This window comes from Saccopteryx bilineata, chromosome 9 (genome assembly GCF_036850765.1).
Source record: "Saccopteryx bilineata isolate mSacBil1 chromosome 9, mSacBil1_pri_phased_curated, whole genome shotgun sequence".
Classification (NCBI taxonomy): domain Eukaryota; kingdom Metazoa; phylum Chordata; class Mammalia; order Chiroptera; family Emballonuridae; genus Saccopteryx; species Saccopteryx bilineata.
In genome coordinates, this window is record NC_089498.1 from 74,024,245 (window position 1) to 74,044,307 (window position 20,063).

At 56.0% G+C, this 20,063-nt stretch overlaps 2 protein-coding genes across 5 annotated transcripts in view; one reads left to right on the forward strand and one right to left on the reverse strand.

The window, feature by feature from the left end:
• The window catches only part of LOC136312775 (cadherin-23-like), a 355,498-nt gene extending 337,825 nt beyond the window's left edge, over nucleotides 1-17,673 (forward strand). Inside the window, exons 28-33 of one of the 2 annotated variants that reach the window (XM_066242625.1) lie at nucleotides 8,658-8,718; nucleotides 9,606-9,754; nucleotides 14,195-14,330; nucleotides 15,849-16,237; nucleotides 17,120-17,221; nucleotides 17,543-17,673. In XM_066242625.1, coding sequence (XP_066098722.1) covers nucleotides 8,658-8,718; nucleotides 9,606-9,754; nucleotides 14,195-14,330; nucleotides 15,849-16,237; nucleotides 17,120-17,221; nucleotides 17,543-17,617 — 912 coding nt within the window. In that variant the 3' untranslated portion in view covers nucleotides 17,618-17,673. Of the gene's footprint in view, nucleotides 1-8,657; nucleotides 8,719-9,605; nucleotides 9,755-14,194; nucleotides 14,331-15,848; nucleotides 16,238-17,119; nucleotides 17,390-17,542 lie in introns of those variants that run through there. The other variant, XM_066242624.1, reaches the window with a different exon arrangement.
• C9H10orf105 (chromosome 9 C10orf105 homolog) lies at nucleotides 48-19,018 on the reverse strand. 3 transcript variants are annotated; one of them, XM_066242628.1, is made up of 3 exons: nucleotides 18,897-19,018; nucleotides 17,711-17,813; nucleotides 48-3,455 (listed from the first exon to the last, which is right to left on the reverse strand). In XM_066242628.1, the coding sequence occupies exons 2-3, from the start codon at nucleotides 17,733-17,735 to the stop codon at nucleotides 3,091-3,093; spliced, it is 390 nt and encodes a 129-aa protein (XP_066098725.1). In that variant the 5' UTR covers nucleotides 17,736-17,813; nucleotides 18,897-19,018; the 3' UTR covers nucleotides 48-3,090. The 3 variants fall into 3 exon arrangements, with proteins under 3 accessions (XP_066098725.1, XP_066098726.1, XP_066098727.1); XM_066242629.1 differs by lacking the exon at nucleotides 17,711-17,813 and having other exon boundaries at nucleotides 18,897-18,998; XM_066242630.1 differs by lacking the exons at nucleotides 17,711-17,813; nucleotides 18,897-19,018 and adding an exon at nucleotides 7,182-7,335.
• Between the last annotated feature and the right edge of the window lie 1,045 nt (nucleotides 19,019-20,063).

Consider the following 20,063-nt stretch of genomic DNA (forward strand, 5'->3'; position numbering starts at 1 on the left):
TGGCCATGGCCCCCTGGGGTGGCTGGTGGGCTGGGGGCAAGCAGGGTCATAGTCAGGTCTGAGCACACAGGCTCAGTGGCATCGTGGCAGGGAGGGATGGATGGAAACAGGAGAGGGCCCAGCTGCCCCAGGAGTAGCCAGTGCTATGGGCAAAGGGGGCCTCAGACCCCTCCTGCCTCCTGGGGAGAGTAGAGCCCTAGGTTATATAGTCAGGGATAGGACCCTAGCTCCCCCCCCAAAAAAAATCAGATGGCTTTGGCCCCCCCTCTTTTCCTTTCCTCCCACAGCTCTCTCCTTGTCCCTCACCCCACCTCACCCAGATGGGCCTTTCAGGGCAGGGAGGAGATGGCAATGCCCCATTTTCCCGGAAAGGAGCTGAAGAGCAAGCCAGGGCCCGGCGAGGCCCAGAACAGAGAGGCATTCATGGGGCCCTTGGCCAAAGCTCCCTCCTTGGGAAGTAAACAGGCACAAGAAGAAAGGGAGCAGACTCAGAGGGAGAATGGCGAGGACCTGAAAACGAGGCCCGTGCCCTCCCCCAGCTCCCCGAGGCCTCCATTGCGGGGTGGGGAGCAAGGCCAGGGATGAATTGCCCTCTTCATCAGCTGTGAGGGTTTCCAACTTGGAGGCTGAGCCAAACGCAGCATATCTGGGCCTGTCCACTGGGGCAGCTCCGGGCCTGGGCGGCTGGGAGTGTGCCCACCACCCTGCATGGGGACCAGGAGGGAGGCAGCAAAGGGCTGGGGGCAGGGTGCTGACTTCCAGAGGCACCAAGAGGACAGAAAACGGAGGGAACTTGCACGGGGCTGGGGCTGGTTTTCAGAACGAGGGAGGGGGTTCTGTCCCTCTGGATTTTCGCTCCTGGGGGCTTGGAGAGCCCTCTCCCCTCACCTAACACCTGCCACCCTGGCTCACTGACGGGTCTTCCAGGAACAGCCTGGGCACATCCCGGGGGTATGGCCAGGCCGCGGAGAGCCCCTCTCCATCCCCAGCCTTTCCTTCTCCTTTAAGCCTCAGGACAACCTTACCCAGCACTTCTGGTCTCCAGGAGGAGAACACTTGGTGCCAAGCAGGGCACCCGGCCAGGGAATGACATGGGTGACTGGCTGCAGGAGGAATTCATCCTGAGATGTCTCAGGGAGGGCCAGGGCTGGGAGGTGGAGGAGGAGTAAGCAGGAAGAGGCTAACAAGCTGGACGGGAGAGGGTAAAAGCCTATTGGGAGAAGGCCTACCACACTTTCTAAACCCAGAGTTGGTTTCTATTACACAACACGACTCAGACAGGGACCCTAGACCCTGCCAGTACCAGAGGGCAGCCCTGACTCTCCTCATTTCTCGGAGAAATTCAGGCACTAGTGACTTGTCCTGAAAGTAAGTTTCTGTCCAAGCAGAACTCACTCTTGGACGTCATACTGACCGGAAGAAAGGCACAGCGGGCCTCTCCAACACGGTCTGCTTAGAAAGCTTCTCTCCAGGGGCGTCCGAGGGACGAAGAGGAAGCCCTAGGCTCTGTGGGTGCGGGGACGTACACAGGCGGGGCCTCCCTGCACTCATGCAGAGCCTCACACTCCCGTGCCCCAGCTGGTGGGCAGACTGAGAGCTGGACAGTCACAGAGGGAGGGAGGAAGACACCGATAGGCAAGGATGACACGCACTGCAAGAGGGTGTGACCCTGTCCTCACTCCCGGCGGTGCACAGAGCACGGGTGGTTCCAGGCAAGGGGTGACTTCCAGCTGGAGAGCAAAGAGGGGTGCCTTGTGTAACATGAGGCACAGGCAGGGGAGAAAGGGAATTCAGTTTGCCCGGTGTCTTGGGTCAAGATGAGGCTGGAAAGATAGTTCAGAGCCAGTTCCTAGAGGGCACTGAACACCAGACTAAAGAGCTCTGGCTTCATCCAGCCAGAGTTAGGGAGCCGGCGATGGCTTGGGAGCTAGGGAGCAGTGAAATGAGAACTCACTCTATGGGAAGACCCGGCTAGCTGCCCTGTGGGTCACACAGGGTGAGGTATGCAGCCCCAGGGCCGAGCACAAAATGACCCTGGCCAGCAGCTCAGACTGCCCCCTGCCTATTCTCCCAGTGAGGGACCCCACCAAAGTATAGAGCCCTGGCTTTGTGAGGAGAGGTTGGGGGTTAGGGATTCTGAGGACCCTGCCCTTGCTGGGGTTGCTTTGACGGGTAGCCAGTCAATGAAGCAATCGCCAAAAAGCTAGAACAGTTAGTGTGGTCTGGGCTTCTAGTTCCACAGCTGTCCTAGAGGAGTCTGGACCCTCCCTCAAACCTAACAGAGCCTTCCCCTTCCCTGAGTGAGGCGTAGAGCCACTACAAGTCCTCAGAGTGCGGGCGGCATCACCTTCAGCTGCTGGCAGAGCTTCTTGCCACTCTGTCACAGAGCCAGTCCTGGCCTCTGCAACAAGTTTCTTAACCCAGCCTCAGCCCCTTCCCGGCCCACACCTATGCGGGCGCATTGAAGGCAGACAGCCGAGATCACGTTTGGCCAGTTTTTAGAGTCCCACTTGCCCAGGTCCCAGGCATCTGAGCCCCCACAAGAGTGCTGGCTGCTCCCAGGGAGTACCAGGTGGATGCTGACAGGCCCAGGAAATCCCAGAGGAGGCCCTCGGTTCCCTTTTGCCCTGGGTTGACCAAGGGCAGGGCAGTACTGTGACCCCGGTGTGGGCTGAGTCTTCCCTTGGCTGGAGGGAACCTTGGGCCACTTGACAGCTCTCACTGAACTCCGAGCTGGGTCTGGCACGGAGGGTGGACATGGCTCTTGTTGGGAAACAGGGGCTCTGCTCTCTGAAGGTGGTTACTGTGCCTGGTTGCCAGAGAAGAGCTCTGGGGCCCCGGCTGTCCTCTCCAGAGCCTCAGACCAAGGGTCCAGACAGTCGCAGGTCCTCCACAATGGTCCAGCCGTCCTTCGGGCAGCAGCTGGAGGGCCTGTAGAGAGGAGGGGATTCTTCCAGGGCTTCTCGGGAAAGGCCATGGGCCTGGGCACACAGGAGGGTTGGGCCACTGCCCTCCTGCAACCCATGGTGCCAGGCTGTGTCCAAGGGCAGAGGACCCAAGGGTAGATCCTGGCTGGCGGGGAACAGCCTATCACATTTTGGTAGATTCCGTGCAGTCCCGGTCATGGTTGTCATCCCCGTCGGGCAGGGAGTGTCGAGGTACCTGCCGGCCACGTCGGAAGCTGTGCAGAGAGCGGCGCAGGGAGCCCAGGCGCTTCCAGAGCCGGAGCTGGGGCTCACTGGGACTCCCGGGGTGGTGGGGCATGCACTCTCGAGCCTGGCGGTTTGGGTCCAGTGTGGCCGGTTTGCAGAGGGTCATGAACAGCAGACAGGAGGCCAGCAGGAAGAAGATGCAGGCCAAGGCAATGAGCACGGGGAGAGGGTCCACTGCCTCCACAGGGCTCCCCGGAGTGACAGGGGTCATGAGGAGGCTGGGACCCTCTGTGCTCATGGCTCCTGCAACAGGAATGGGACAGAAGCTCAGAGGCAAATCAGCGGGACCCAGGGCTGGGGAGAGGAACACTGATGGGGAATAGGCACTGCCAAACTGGCAGCGGCATGCATCAGAGCCATCTTACAGGTTAGAACGGAGTCCCACAGAGGGGACAAGTCCAAGGTCACAGCAGAAAAACGATGGAGCTGGACCTGAACTCAGGCCCCCTTCCCGCTATGTTTCTGCCCACCTGCAGTGGAGGAGCAGGGAAGGTCATGCCTTCTGGCATTTTATTTCTATTTATTTATTTATTTATTTATTTATTTAGTATTTTTCTGAAGCTGGAAACGGGGAGAGACAGTCAGACAGACTCCCGCATGCACCCGATCGGGATCCACCCGGCACGCCCACCAGGAGCAACGCTCTGCCCACCAGGGGGTGATGCTCTGCCCCTCCGGGGCATCGCTCTGCCGACGACAAGAGCCACTCTAGCACCTGGGGCAGAGGCCAAGGAGCCATCCCCAGCGCCCGGGCCATCTTTGCTCCAATGGAGCCTCGGCTGCGGAAGGGGAAGAGAGAGACAGAGAGGAAGGAGGGGGGGGTGGAGAAGCAAATGGGCGCCTCTCCTATGTGCCCTGGCCGGGAATCGAACCCGGGTCCCCCGCACGCCAGGCCAATGCTCTACCGCTGAGCCAACCAGCCAGGGCCGTCTTCTGGCATTTTAAAATCAATTTTCATGAATTACAATGGAGTCTTAGACCTGAAAACCTGGAACCTAAGACCAGCTCCATCCACAACTTGCAGGATTAGGATGCTGGAGCTGGCAAGGACCCTAGCAATTATCTGATGCCAAGGCTACAAACTGGGGGTCTACCAACATGTTTTGTTTGGTTCTTGCAGTATTTTTATAAATTTAAATTGTGATTAAAAACCACAAACAAAAAAATCCAAGATATTTTACATAAATTTCCAAATGTCTAGTCTCTTGAAATTTAAGAATTTCAAAACTGGCAGCATGAGGCCAGCTGTGCTAGGCACCCAGTGGCTGGAGCTGAGCAGCAGCTGCTTTCTTCTTATTTTTAAAGATTTTATTTATTCATTATAGAGAGGGGAGAGAGAGAGAGAGAGAGAGAGAGAGAAGGGGGAGGAGCAGGAAGCATCAACTCCCATATGTGCCTTGACCAGGCAAGCCCAGGGTTTTGAACCGGCAACCTCAGCGTTTCCAGGTTGACACTTTATCCACTGCACCACCACAGGTCAGGCTCTTCTTATTTTTATTTGTTTGTTTATTTTAATTTTGACAGAGAGAGAGAGAGAGCAGGAGGGAGAGAAAGAGATAGGAAGGAAGGGAGAAAAGAGAACCATCAACTCACAGTTGCTTTCACTTTAGTTGTACATTGAGTTTCTCATACATACCTTAATCAGGGCCATGCCAGTGTCCCCTAGCTTAAGCCAGCAACCTTTGGACTCAATCTGGTGAGCTCTGGGGTCGTGTGGACAATCCCTGCTCAAGCCAGCAACCCCACGCTGACAAGCCCACTCTCAGAGCCAGTGACTTTGGAGTTTTGAACTGGCAGCCTCAGCGTTCCGGGTCGACACTCGCTCCGCTGCACCCACTGGTCAGACAGCAGCTGCCTTCTTTAGACAGGGCGCTGGTCCCAGCTCCCCACACTTCACAGGCCCACTGCAGACCTGTGTCACCTGCCTGGCCCCACGGGCATCCTGTAGGTGCTCCCCAAGACAGTCCAAGCCGCTCCCATGACAAGTGAGGAACTGAGGCCCAAATAAGTACTGCATAGGCACACTGTGAGCCAGTAATCAAATAAAGGCCAGAACCAGGTTTCCTAACTTGTGGCCTCATGGCCTTGCCCACCCTCTGGCTCCCAACCCTCTCCCAGGGCTCACTGAGCTGCTCCGAGAACAGGTGGAAAATAACCCACTGAGAACGACAGATCTGACAAAGTGGGGCTCAAGTCCCACAGAAACACCAGTCCCCTGTGACCAAGACCGTCCCACTAGACTAGAGGGAGCGCAGCAGGTGGTCCTTATAGATGAGGCTGAGTTTTTGGTTACAAATAAAAGTGCTCAGAGAGCCAGGCTGATGGCTAACACATGGCCCAGGGGAACGGGGGCAGGTCCGCTGGGAGAGCTCAGGAGGTGCGGGTGCCAGGCCAGGCGGCGCATTGCCAGAGGACAGGCCCAGCGCAGTCACCTCCTCCAGTTTCCCAAAAGAAGCCAGATGTCTGGATTTTTAAGCAAACTTTCTTGATGTTTAAATGTTGGCAACTAATTCAGATTTGGTAAATGTGAGATTGAGGGCGGGGTGAAGAGGGCGAGAGAGAAAATACTTATACCAAACAAACTCCGTCCCAAAAAATTTGGATGAATTTTCAGATATTTCAAACACTATAGACAGCCACGCAAAACACATCCAGCTCTGAGGGCCAGCTTCTGTGATCTTTGATTTCTACAGGCACAGGACAGGAAGCCCCCCAGAGATGATCCAATAATAATCATCTCTTTCTCTTTGATCTTGGAGACTTCAGTGAGACTGGGGAAAGCAGATTTCCCTTCTTTTCACTCACAGTCCTGTTTCTGCACCTACGCTCAGCAGGGGGCGCTGCAGGGGGCTGCAGAGAGTCCAGGTCTGCAAGCAGCAGGAAGGAGAGAGGGGCCCCCAGCTCCCACCCTCCTGACCTCCCTCCCCCAGCCCCGGCCCCAGGCACTCACCAGCAGCCGTAGGACCTAACTCTGGGCTCCTGTGCTGTCCCGCTGACAGCCTTGCCCTGGCCTGCCGCTGCAGACGAAGGGCACACATGCAGCGCACCCCACCCACCTCCCACCCGCGCCCTACCACCACTCCTTCACATTTCCAGGCAGAACAGAACCCCTCCCAGCTCCCAGCTGGAAACTCTGATGTCGTCTAGCTGCCCAGGGCCTTGGCCTTGCAGGCGACGCCTGGGAGTGCTCTGGCCAGGCAGCCACACATGGGTTGATCCTTCCTTGAATTTGAACGGGTAGGAGAGACGGGGTGTGCCCAACCTCATCTCCCTTGGGAAGAGGACTGGCTATGCCTGGATCCCCACCTGGGCTGTGCTCAGCTGGGAGTAGGAAGGGGCCGTCTGAAATGGGAGAATTCTCGTCCTGCTAATCCTACTGTTATTTCAAGGCTTGTACTTGGATTGGGAGACCTTATCAGGACAGCAAGCAGGTCCTGGCTTCACCCTTGGGGAAGCACTTAATAAAAAGATACATGAGGCTATAATTAATATCTGAGAAATATTGAAATCTCTTGGAAGCAAGAGATTCTGAAGTGCTTGAAAATATCGAGCGGCCCTCCCTGGAACGCAGAGTGGGTCGGCTTCGAGGCCCCTTGCTGCCCTGGCTCTGGCAGGGCTCAGGCCAAGTCTAGGAATCACCTGGAGGGCAGGTGACGTCTCTCCTGCTCTCCTGGAGTCCAGGGCACCCCACAGGCCCTGCTCTCCTGGAGCCCAGGGCACCCACAGGCCCTGCTCTGGAAACAGCTCTGTAAGCTTAGTCCAGAACCTTGATTCTTACCTCAGCGCTCCATAGAGAGGGACCTCAGAGCACACCCTGTGTGGCCTCAGGCTAGGCATTGCCCCTCACTAGGCCTTCTACTCCCTAAGAAGCAGATGGAGTCCCAGGTCCAAGCACCCCCTCGCCCCCCCAGAGCACCCCAAGGGCCTGGCCCTCTGTCACCCCTTCTTCTCCCACCCCCAAGCACTGACCTCAGAGCCAGCCCTCGGCAGTCCTGAGCTGGGTGGAGGGTCTTCTCAGCTGTCCAAAGGCCACCCAAGGAGCACCAGGGCCACCTGTGACCCCGACCCACCCTGGGGTCTGCAGTGCCCCGTGTCCCTCAGTCAGCAAGGCTGGGCCGAGTGGGCCGTGTTCCTTTCCTCTCCTGGCTTTGTCTGGAAGAGTTTGGGCCCTGCCTTGGGGGAGGGGACACCCAAGAGGGTAGGGATGGCAACTGGGTTGGGAGAGGGGAAGGGAGCTGTGTTCCCGAGCCCTCCCAGGGCCTCACTCCAGCCTGTCTCCTTGGAGCCCTCTCGAGGGGCAGAGGCGCTGGGGAGGACACTGGGGGAAAGTTTTAATGCCTCTGTGGCCCTTCCCCCACTGGACGTTTAAATGGTATGGTCTGCACCAGCCAGCGGGTTGCTATTCAGAGCCTGCCAGCTTCCAGGTTACCAGGGAGAGGGGCTCACGAGAGGGGGGACCAGGCAGAGGGATGGGCCCTGGCAGCCCCTGAAGCCCCTCCTCCCTCCTGAGTCCCTGGGCCTCTCACCTTCCAGGCTTCCCCCTCAACTTCCCAGAAAAGTACTTTCTCTTTGAAGGTGTCTAGCTACAGAAGTGAGGGGTAAGAGGCATTTTCAAAGGTTAAAGAGATCACAGGGCAGAGCCCTAAGATTGAGGGACACTGCTCCTCACAGTTTGGTGGGCCCTGGAGACCCTCCAGACAGCAGCCTTCCCCACACAGCGTTCCCACACCCCCCACACACACGCCCCTCCCCATACACACAGACACTCCTCCCCCACCTTCCTGAGCCGCCGGACACCACGGACACCACGCTGCCTCCTTAGGAGCCTCAGTCCTGAGCATCTTCTCCATCAAGGGCCCCAACTCCCAGAAATACAACACAGGGGAACTTGTGGCTCTACCCAAGACCTGAGCCTGGGGCCCACCCCCTTTTTTGGAGCCCTAGTTTTTGGCATTTAGCTTCTTCGTCCTGCCCTTAGTTGGTGACCATGAAAGAAGCATTCTCTGCACAGTCCCAAATGGATGGGAGCCTTCCATGGACGGTCAAAGCCACTAGATGACTGAGGAGTCATCTCATCCAGCTCCCTGTCTCTCAGATGATAACATCTGAGAGGTGTGGCCTGGCCAGGGCCACCCAGTCGAGCCTGGGTCCACCACCCACCGTCTCCCCATCCTCCCCAAGAACCTGGATGGGGATCAGAGAACAGAGCAGGCAGACCCCACCCCACCCCACCGACAGGGCAGCATGGAAACATCAACAGTCCCGTATCCTCGTGGGGATGAAAAAGATATATTCCTCTCCTGCTCTACACTCCAGCCCCTGTAGGCAGCCACAGGTTCGGGCAGGGCAGGTCGGGTGATCTGGATGGGCGGAGAGGGACAGCACAAGCCTCTTCTCTCCCTGTGGGGTAGAATTCAAGGGCTGACCTATGTCCTTCTTCCTCAGCTACAGGCCACAGACGCTGACGAGGGCGAGTTTGGGCGCGTGTGGTACCGCATCCTTCACGGTGAGTGGGCTGCCCAAGGACAGCAGGGCTGGCCCCTGGCAGAATTCTCCAGGCTACCAAGTGTCTGGGAAGTGAGGCCAAGGAAGCCCCAAATACTCGACACATGGTGGGCCAGAGGGAGGATTCAGGGACATTGTTCAGTATTTGCACCAAGTTGGATATCTTTTAAGTGAAGGTGCTACATGTGACGGCCATGCTTCTGAAGTTCCTCATGTCCCACACACAGTAAGACATCACCCTAACAGAGGCAGTCTTAGGGACCAGGGCAAGCTCTGCAGGGCAGTGCCTCCAGCTTCCCAAAATGAGTCTCATTGGCCAACTAGAATCATGTGACCATCCCTATCCCCGAACCAGTCACTAAGGCCAAAGACTAAAATATGCTGATCTGCTTGTTCCTGGAATCAGGGTGAAATCACCCCTACACAAAGCACATGTGTGACTGGGAGTGGAGAGGGCAGATCCCAGAGGAAAATTGGGGTGCTATTACCACGAGACATGAGATTGGGTGCTGGACCAACCTAGATACGTCCACCAAACCCCAGCTTCAGTCACCCACAGAGAACTCAGTTTTGGTTCCTCTTCCAACTGAAGACCCAGATCCCTCTGAAATATTGAATCCACTGACACCTGGGATCTCAGGGGTTCCCCAGGGTTCCCATTAGGAGAGTACAGAGTAAATATCTCTCCCTCCCCTCAAATCCTGCCAGGCCAGGGTAGCATGAGGCAGAGGCCTACTTGCCACCGTGGGATTCAGCCAACCTCCCAAGACCTCTGGGAAGAGTCAGCATTCTAGGGGGCTGGGCCCACTTCTTTCCCCCTCCCACGGTCCCACGAGTATCAGCAGTTCCAGAACAGAGCCCATGCATCTCATCTGTCTCTCCACACAGGTAACCATGGCAACAACTTCCAGATCGATGTCGACACCGGGCTCCTGATGCGAGGGCCCACGCCCCTGGACCGAGAGCAGGACTCATCCCACGTGCTGATAGTAGAGGCCTATAACCACGACCTGGGCCCCATGCGGAGCTCCGTCAGGGTGAGGCCAGGGGTGGGCTGCGGCCGCTCTCAGATAGCCAGTCAGCAGGTCGTGAAGCCCCACATCCCCTCCCACACTGGCCTCAGGGCCGGGCCAAGGCCAGAGCTGGACTGGGGATGCCACCAGCTGGGGCCTGGAGGGGCAAGGCTGCCACTGATTTGGGTTCTGAACAACCCTGGTGCTGGGAGTGCCCGACTGGGAGTCTTGGATGTGTCATTTTGCTCTGAGCCAGTTTCTCCAGATGAGGACGGGGGTCAATAATGGGATGAAAGAGGTATCTTTATCATACTAACCGCTAAATCCACACATTCTCTAAGGTGAGCCGAGGAAATCTCAGGTGTATGATCTCAGAAATGTAGCTGTTGCCCACTTCATTTTAGAAGGAGGAAACTGAGGCACAGAAAGCCATTAGTGGCTGACTTCAGAGGCCAGTTCTTTTGAGTCCCAGTTCAGTGCTCCAATGAAAGTGTCCCTTACATGTCCCAGTGACTACTTCCAGCTGCCCTGTCAGATGTATTCTTTTCTGCCCACCCTCACTTACCTCAGGCCTCTCTCTTAGGCAACTAAAATCGGGTCAACCTTCATCTTTCTGAACAGTCAAAAATAGACACGTACATATTCCCACTGGCTGGGCCAGGTTATGCACTCTCCTGCCCAGTGGCAGGGAAATGACCGAAATGGCCTCTCAGAGTCACCCCACTCTACCCCCACTGCTCACTCAGCAGCTCACAGCCTCTTCCCCTAAACCAGGTGGAAAGTGAGTCAGCCTCCAGAGGTGAAGAGTAGGAGGGAGATGGGAAGAGTCAGGTGGAGGGACTTTCACCAGCTTCTTATCAGCCCCATCTCTACCTGCTTCCCCTAAGCTGGAAACAATGAGCAGAGGCCTGCCTGGGTCCCCATCACTCGGCGGTGCTGGGGAACAGTGACTCAGCCTTGGCCCATCTCCTGCGGGTGCCCGTGAAGCTCTGCCCCAGGAAGAGATGGGAGGGAAACCTGCATCCTTACTGCTGCCCCTCCAAGTGAGATTTGCTCCCGAGGAGACGGCAGAGTTGGGCAGACCCCTTGGGTTTTTATACCTGGGGGGTTACGGTTCCAGAGCCCTGTGACTGAGGGTGAGACGGTTATCAGAATGTGCACTCGGGCAGTCCCACAGGGCCATGCTCACCTGCACGACTGTGAAGTGCTTATTCGCATGATCAACGCACATCAGAGCCTGCCCTTTGTGGGGCCACCTCAGGCCACAGAATGACTGATGTCAGCATAGCTTGTGCCGGTCCTGGACCTCAAGCTGTCTAACCATAGTCCTCTGCATGGGCCCTCACTGCTCAGCTTCCCAGGAGCCGGTGAGCACCTCTCCAGGGCCTGCTCCTGCTCGTGCCTCAGCATTGTGGCTGCAAACTTTTTTTAGCCACAAGTCTTTTTAAACAAAAAAGTGTGCAGCGCCCTGAGGTACCGTGTAAACCAGATCAAAGCCAGGCTGTGCAGACTGGTGCAGGGCTGGGACCCTCAGAGCCGGGCCTGCTCAGGCACCTCCTTGCGCTCCTCTCCCCAGGAACCTAAGGATTAATAAACCCTCACCTAGTACTTAGTCTGTGCCAGGCACTGTTCTAAGTGCTTCGTGTACTTGAGCTCATTTAATCCTCATAACAGCCCTATGAAATAAGCACTGTTATTATGCCCGTTTTATAGGTAAGGAGATTGAGGGGGAGATGAGGATTGGCCAATGTGTTTAGGGTCACCTAGCAATAGAGGTAGACCTGAGCTTCATACCGGACAGTTAGCCCAAGTCTGTTTACCTAACCACTGCCCTACACTGCCTTACACAAGGCTCTTCAGAGCACAGAGATCCCTGCTGCCTTATCCCCAAGAGTCATTTTTAAGGTGGGAATTTGGGAGCTGGCCCCTACAGCAGTACACAGCCCCCACACCCTGAACCCCAGGGAAGCGAAGACCTTTCTGAAGACGGTGTGGAGACTTTAGCTTTGCCCTGTGCTCATTTTCCCAGCGGGAACCATCTACATTCTCCAGCTCCTGCTTCAGAGACCAGGGACAGCCCAGATGGAAGGGCCAGGGAGCTCAGAGTGAAGCAGTCCTTGTAAGGACTGGGACTCACGTGCACACACACACATTTCCTGTCCTGTCTCTGTTGGAGGGCACAGCACTGGACAGAAAGTGGGGCTGGTTCTCCAGGGAGCCTGGCAGCTTCATAGCTGAGCCCTCCTGCCCAGCAGGAACTTGGCAGACCTGTGTGTTTCCTGTACATCTGTGTGTCTCAGGTTTGTAAACCACACACCATTTTGTCCCCGTCTCTGCTACTAAAAACAAGGCTGAAACCAACAAGAGGAGAGTGGCAGGCAGCCAGCCTCGTGGAGGATGGGCCACACCCACGCTCTCTGCCGCCTCCCTCCTCCTTTTATCACACTCTCAGACTAGCCCTGTTTCCCCTCCTTAACCTTTGAACTCAAGGTCCTCTGGACAAGCAGATTCGGGAAGGGGAAGGCCCACAGTTCTGAAAGACAGATGGTTAGTTTCTGTTTATGAAAAGAGAGTTCCCGAAATCCATGCAAATTCCCCGCAGTACCCACCCCACCCAGGATCTCCCCAGCCGAGTTCTTGGGGAGAACTCACCAGACTTAGGAGGTTCGGCTTGTGAGCAGCTGTGCTCTGGGGTGGGCACTCTAGTTTGCATGGTGGGTTCTGGGTGTCTGGACAGGAAAATTCAGTGACAGCAGGGCTGCAGGAACCCCTGGAGCAGGGAAGTAGAGAAACCTTGACCCCCATGTGCCTCTCCTCCCCCGCCCCCCTCCCTGAGCTCTCCACCAGTCAGCCCACCACTTCCACTTCTGCCGACAGAAGTCCCTTCACTTCTCTCCAGCTAATTCCCAGCTACACCCAGAACAGAAGCCAGGACTGACACTTTGTGGCTGTGATCAATCAGAAACCAAATATCCGTGCTCTTGGGCAGTCTGTCGTCCCCCCACCCCAGTGCGGTGACCACGTGTGAAATCTATGTTGCGCATCATTGCCCCGCCCCGTGGCTCCCTCCCTCTGCTGGCACGTTTGCTGGCCCTGGCTCTGTTAGACTGGAAGAAGGTGTCTCTCCTGTTGGGGGCAGCTTATCCCCAACACAGTGTGAAGAGCTGTAGTGTTAGGAGATTGGGAACCAGAAGGACCCACCCTCTCTGTCCAGCCCTCCCAGTTACTGTGAGGCCTTGGCAAGTCCCTCTGTATCTCTGGGCCTCTGTTTCCCCATCTTGGAAAAGAGGCAGGAGCCCTGGGCCTCCCTACAGCTCCTTGAGCACCAGTGCCATAGGTACTTGTGGCTGTAACTCCCCTCCCCACCACACGGTCCTTCTGAACATAGCCCTGGGCCTGCCCCCAGCGGGGCCACACCTCCTCGGGCTCCTGGGTGTATGTGAGGGGCAGAGGCAGGTGGAGTGACAAAAAGAAGGGGGTGGTGCTGGTCTCTAGCTGTAAACATCTTTTAAATGGTTTTCTATTTGTTAACTTAAGACATACGTGTTCATTAAAGGGAAATTCGTGCAGGCAAGCAGCCTTGAAAATTATGCATAATTCCACAATTCGAAAATAGCCACTGTCTTCGGCCAGGTCCCCAGAAGCAAATCTTGACACAGGATTGGTGTGAAAATGATTGCTAGGAAGTGCCCCCAGGAACAGCTGGGAGGGTCATGGGACCAGAAAGGAAAGGTAGCCAGCCAAGGAACAGAAAGGGAACCTTGACTCAGTCCCACAGGGAGCTCTGGAGTCACCTTAGCTGCCCCGAACCAGCTCAGGAAGCTGGAGAATCTATACTGCTCGCCCGTCAGTCAGCGGCAAAGGGCTGCCCAGGGTGTCATTTCCAGGCACTGGAGGCTCTCTGGGTGTGCAGGTGCCAGCAGCCTGGCAGGTGCTGGGCTAGCAGTAAGAGCACCCAGGCAAGGTGCCTGAGAACCCACAGGGGTCTGAGCAATGACGTCCTCTGCTGCAACCACAATTAGCATTTTTATGTCTGTTCTCCCAGACACGTTTTAATATTTGAATGGGTCACTTTAAACCTATTCAAGCACTTTTGTAGGGCCTGGCTCATTTTGTCTTCATAACAACCCTAGGAGTGACATGGGTCATGAATTATTATATCAATGTTACTGTTTCACAACTGAGAAATGTGATGACCCAAAAAATTCACTAGTTAGTCACAGGTTTAGTTGCAGAGCCAAGAGTAAGATAAAGTTTGTTCCTTAACAAAAGATGTTGGAGCACCTGCCATGTACCAGGTACTGTGCAAGGTGGGGGGGCACAGTACCCAAGCAGCCCAGAGGCCCTCTCCTCCCAGCTCCCCGCTGGCCCAGCAGAGCAGTGAGCACGCAGCCGGGCCTGGGGCGGGGGCCCAGCTCGGGGCCCCCCTCCTGACTGCCGCCTGGGCTGCTCCCGCTCCCGCAGGTGATTGTGTACGTGGAGGACGTCAACGACGAGGCCCCCGTGTTCACGCAGCAGCAGTACAGCCGCCTGGCGCTTCGCGAGACTGCAGGCATCGGCACTTCGGTCGTCGTCGTCAGAGCCACAGACCGAGACACTGGTAAGGCCAGCAGGGGAAGGCAGGGCGTCCCATTCCCCAGGGGGACCCTCCCCAGCTGAATCTCTCTTGTTCCTGCAGGGCCTGGCACCCTCAGGACCCCTCAGGCTCCCCCATTCAGCAGCTCCCAGGACAGGGAGAGGCTTCTGGGACAGTCTTGGTGGCATCCTCACCAGATGGCCAGGACTTGGAGGGCTGGAGTCATGGGGTGTTGTCACAACCTCTGAATAGAGAGGTCACAAGTTTAGGAAGTCCAGACTTCTCATTGCAGGACCCAGCAACTCCCAACTGGCCTTTGGCTGGGAGCTGGGCAGGGCTAGGAGAGGTAAAGGCCTTGTCAGGAAGCTGCCTGAGGCCTGTGTGTCCAGCCAGCCTGGGCTCCGAGCCTGGCGCACACAGGCTTCGCAGGGTCAGTGTGCCCTGCTCTATAGGACAGAGGTCTATGCTGAAGGGAGCCCCGGTCTTGCTGAGGGCCCTGGGCCCCAGAGGTGGCCACAGTTAGCAGTACAAAATGAAGGAGACATGCTGGACCATTGTAGCCCTCTTCGTGGGCCTGGCTGTCTGGGCCAGGGATACGGCCAGAAAGGAGCTCGTTTCAGGGCTTCTGCTGCCCCCAGAGAGGCTCCCTGAACTTTGTCTAGTTTCCCAGTTCCTGTGCTTCCTTCATGTCAGTTTTTCTCCAGCCCAGCCCCTGTCAGCAGCCCCAGCCACCCTGGGGCACAGGATGGGCCACCCTGGGTGCACAAGATGGGCTGAACACTCTCAGGTGGATTGCTGTCTCGTTTATACAGTTTGGGTCACATACACCCCTGTGGTCAAGTGGTTCATGACTTTTTCTGGGTCAAGAATCTCTCTGAGAAATGAGTAAAAGCTATGGTTTCCTCTCCAGAAAATGCACATCCATTCAGAGTTTTGCAAATAAGTTCAAGGGAGGCTGAGATTTCCTGAGTGGTTTAATGACCATTCCCCTGTAAGCCTGTGGACTTCAGCTAAGGAATTTGACCACTAGCTCCTGGCTGAAGAGTATATTTGAAGACTTAGGGATCTGGGGTAAAGAAGTTGGAGAAACAGGAGAAGGTCTCCCTGCTACTGAAACCCTTTGGCTGTAGAGACCAAATGAAGACTTGGTCGTCTATGAAGATGCTGCCCCTATTGATCAAACACTTTTTAGATCAACACGCTCTCTATAAGAGTTCCCTACTTGTCCCACTCTTTGTGTCCAAATACCCAAGGGCAGTACTTGAGCTTAAAATTTGGAACTCCCTCTGGGTATATCTCTCATACCCAGACCAGAAGGGGTCAACAGTGTGTGCTGGGCCTGGCCATCCACATCGACCTTGACCCTGCCCTCTGCTGCATCCCCTGGGATGATTCAGCCTGGGGGGGGGGGGGAGCGGTGCATGCTGGGTAGGCCCGCTACGGCTCCACACCCTGTCCCTCAGGGACGCGTCGGGTGTGCTCCGGGCAGCTTGGGAAACCCCACCCCATCTGGGACTGCACAACCTCTGTGTTCTCCTGTAGGGGATGGTGGCCTGGTAATCTACCGCATCCTGTCGGGCGCAGAGGGGAAGTTCGAGATTGATGAGAGCACGGGGCTTATCATCACTGTGGATTACCTGGACTACGAGACCAAGACCAGCTACCTGATGAATGTGTCTGCCACGGACCAGGCACCCCCCTTCAACCAGGGCTTCTGCACTGTCTATATCACTCTGCTCAACGAGCCGGATGAGGGTGTACAGTTCTCCAATGCCTCCTACGAGGCTACCATCATGGAGAACCTGGCACTGGGCACCGAGATCGTGCGGGTCCAGGCCTACTCCATCGACAACATCAACCCGATCGCCTACCGGTTTGATGCCCACACCAGCTCCCAGGCCAAAGCCCTCTTCAAGATAGACACCACCACGGTGAGGGAGGCCGGGGCAGGCACAGCAGTAGCAAGGGCTCTCCCCAGGAGCACGGAGCTCAACCCTTTTAAAGCTAACTAACATTTATTAAGCTCCTTCTATATGCATGGCATTCTCTTCTTATGCAGTATCTTTGAGATAAACATTCCTGTAATACATCACTTTTAATATTTAGGAGTAAGGTAAAGTTTATACCTAGGCAGCCTGGTGTCCTTCTTGTTACCAGATGATGAAAGATATTCAAGTGATCATGTTTCCCTTTTTGCCTTGGCTGTTAAGAAGCTCCAGTATAACTTTTGTGCTTCATTGCAATAGCTAGTTTTATCCAGGTGGCTGGTGCAGCTAGTTTTCTCTTACTAATTGCCTGGCTCTTACTTATTTATCTTTGCTTTAGTGTGTTTTTTATTAAGAACCCCTTCTTTGAAAATAGGCATGGTAATGATCAGTACAGTGTACCAGGCCTTGTCCTGGGGCCTACTGAGGACACAAAGATGAACGAGACCCTTCCCAGCTCCCAAGAGGTCTCAGGCTAGGGTTAGAAGTAGGAATAATCAAGGATAACATCGGAGCACCACAAAGGAAGATGTAAAAAGAGCTACAATGGGGCTCAAATAAGAGTGAGCATACCCAGCTGGGGAAGCAGGAAGCCTGCATGGAAGAGGTGGCATCTGAGCGGGGCTGAAAGAACAGCAGGATTTCAACCTACAGAGCTTCACGGGAAAGTTCTGTCAGGCGGAGGGAGGGATGTGGAGGTGGGAGAGTGGGCAGCATATTCAGGGTTAGTGAGGAGTCTGGTTTGACTGGAGCATAGGACTGCTTGGGAGAGCACAGGCTCTGCCTGGTGCAAGGTTGTCACTCACTCATCTGGACCCCTCCCTGCAGGGTGTGATCACAGTCAAGGGCCTGGTGGACCGGGAGAAAAGTGACTTCTACACCTTGACAGTGGTGGCAGACGACGGTGGCCCCAAAGTAGACTCCACTGTGGTGAGTGAGTCCCCGAGCGAGAGCCCCAGGGGTGCAGCCCGTTACCTCCCCAAGGCGACCCAAACCCACATCTTCACCAGCAACCCAGCATGCAGGCCAGTCAGGAGGTGAGGGTTTTGACAGCCCCAGGGTAGCATTGTGGCCGGTCATGGCACACCTTCTGGGGCAGCCTGGCCAAGATGAGACCTCAGACAGGTGGAGTGAGGGGAATCCTTGACAGACCACTGCTTGCAATGGGGGCTGGCCGAGCTACAGACTACTAACCACCTGCATCTTTGCCTTTTCTCTCCTGGGGCCTCTTCCTGCTGGCTCTGCCTACAGAAGGTGAGTGGCCTGTGTACGGAGACTCTCCGCTGGGTTCCTGGCTGTGGCCCGTGCTGGCCGGGCCCTGAGTAGCGCTGGACCTTCCTGCCCCCCCTGGAGAGAGGACACGCTGAGCAAGTCCCTGGTCAGACCCTTCACAACTGCCCGGTTCATCCACTCCCTCACCTGAGTCCAGGCCTCGCTTGGGCATGCGCCCTGTGTCCAGCTCTGCCCTCTCTGCCCTCCATGTCCTGCTGAGCCTCCTTGGGGTCCTGGGGTGTAGAGTGCACTGACAAGGAATAGGTAGAACACACAATGAAAGGAACAGTGAGACCTCATCCCAGCTCTGCCTGTCACCTGTCACTGACTGTGTGACACAGGCAAGTTGTTCAACCTCTCTGTGCTTCCTCTCCTCGGGTCTAAAATAAGGATCAGGCCAGCAGCCCTGCCTCCTTCAGAGGATGTGAGGAGGACGGTAGAGGAGGTAGTGGCTAGGAAGCCCTTTGTGAACTAGTCCCGGAGAGGTGTGATGGGAGTGGCATCTGTAAAGGGGCCCCTCCCCCCCTCGGGGGCTGGTGTAAGAGGCTGTCACACTGCAGTATGTGAGAAGGGAGCACAGGGTCAGGGCCTGGGGAGTGCCGACCAGGACAGTGGTCGTGGTGTGACTCCCTGCCCTCAAGGACTCTGAGTGAAGGCAACAGAGATCATGTGCTGGGAACACTTCAGGGAGGGTGACCTTTGAAGTCAGAGTCTCCTCAGAGGGTAAGAGAGGTGGGAGAGGCGAGCAGGTGACCTCAGGCTGCAGTTGAAATGGGAGTGGCTCTCAGGGAGGATCCACTGATGTGGCATCTTGCACTGAGAATGGAAACATTTAGCCATAGTCTGGCTTGAGCACTAGCCAGTCTGGGCTGAGGCCATCTATAGACCACATGACGTGTCCAGCTCATCATTAGCCGTGGTTACAGCCACATTTTCATTACTCACTGAGTCCCTGTCACATCAGCCTCAAGGGACAGGAACCAACTGAACATCCAAGCTAAAAGCCCAATGAAGCTGCTCGGGGTCCTTTACGCCTTGAATCCCTGCCAGGGCCCAGCTCCAGTGGCCCTACTTGTGACTTGGCCCTGCCCCAAAACTCCCTCCATCCGTGGGACCAGCTTGGGGGTGAGTGAGGTCACCAGCAGCACTGCACCTGCACAGACAGCGCCCCATGGTCCCCGGGAGTCCCAGAGGGCAGTCAGTGGGCAGAGCCCTCGGGGGTGGGTGACGGGCCGGCACCATGTCCTGCAGCTCCTGGCCCTCCCCTGCATGGGAGCTAAGTAATTCTCAGGAGGTTACACTGAGCCCTTTCCCTGGGCCTCAGCAGCCTCACCTGTAAAATGGACCAGCTGCTCCTCACCCTTGCTGTCGTGAGAAGTCCAGGAGTTGAGGACAGGTAGAAACTGATAAGCAGTTGGGATGCTCCCTCTGAGAGTGGCTGAGCCCCTCCCTGGACCCAGCCACCCACTTCCTGTGCAGGGGCTGTCGAGGGCATTTCAGAGCACACGGTTCTGGGCGTGCCCTGCGTCTCCACCCCTTTGCGCTGCCCTGGCTTCCTCCCAGTGGCTCCGGAGACACTGCCCCAGATACACCAGCCCTGTTAGCCCCAATCCTGCTGAAGGTGCTCGAGTGGAAGAAGGCTGACCAAGTCCTCCATGAGGCCGAACCCCAAACCATACCTCACCGACACCTGCCTTCTCCCTGGGTCCCGGAAGCCCCAGGAGAGCTGGGGAGGCTGCAGGCAGGGGCAGACTGGAGACAGGGGCTCCACTGTAAGAATTGTTAAGGGTAATACCCTCAGGCCTGCAGGGGAGAGGGTAGGAAGATTTGGACCAGGAAGTCCTGAGTGGGGACACAGACCCAGGTCTAATTCCCATAAACCTTGCCACCTGCCCTTTCTCTTCATCTACTGGCACTGACTCCCTGCTACTGGGAGAACCTCACAAACATTATGATCCTCGGAGCAATAATCATAGAGAGAGCACTTATCACGGCTCCAGGCTAGGCTCCAGGTACAACAGGAAACCAAAGTCAGACACAGCTCCTGCCTTCACAGGAGGAAGGTATAGTAGAGGAAAGACACTGTTCAAATTAGCGCACCAGTAAATGTGTCGCAAGAGAGCCAGCAATACGATGTCAGGGAAATCAAAGACGGCCTCTCTGAGGAAGTGACTCAAGCTGAGATTCCCCAGGAAGCATAGTTTACACAGCCAAGACCTAAGAGCATTTCAGGTAGAGGAAACAGCATGTGCAAAGGCCCTATGGTGAGAGGAAGCATGGGGAGCCCAAACAAGGCCTTGACCCAAGTGGGGGAGTTTGGGAAGGATCAGATCACAGAAGCCTTGCTTGTTTTTCCCCTGAGAACGGTGTGGTGGGCATTATTATACCCATTTCACAGGGTATAATAATTTCACAGATGAGCACACTGGGGCTCCAGAACTCCATGGAACTCCCTGACCAAGATTGGGGATGGATGGGCAGCGTCTTAGAGAATGAGGTC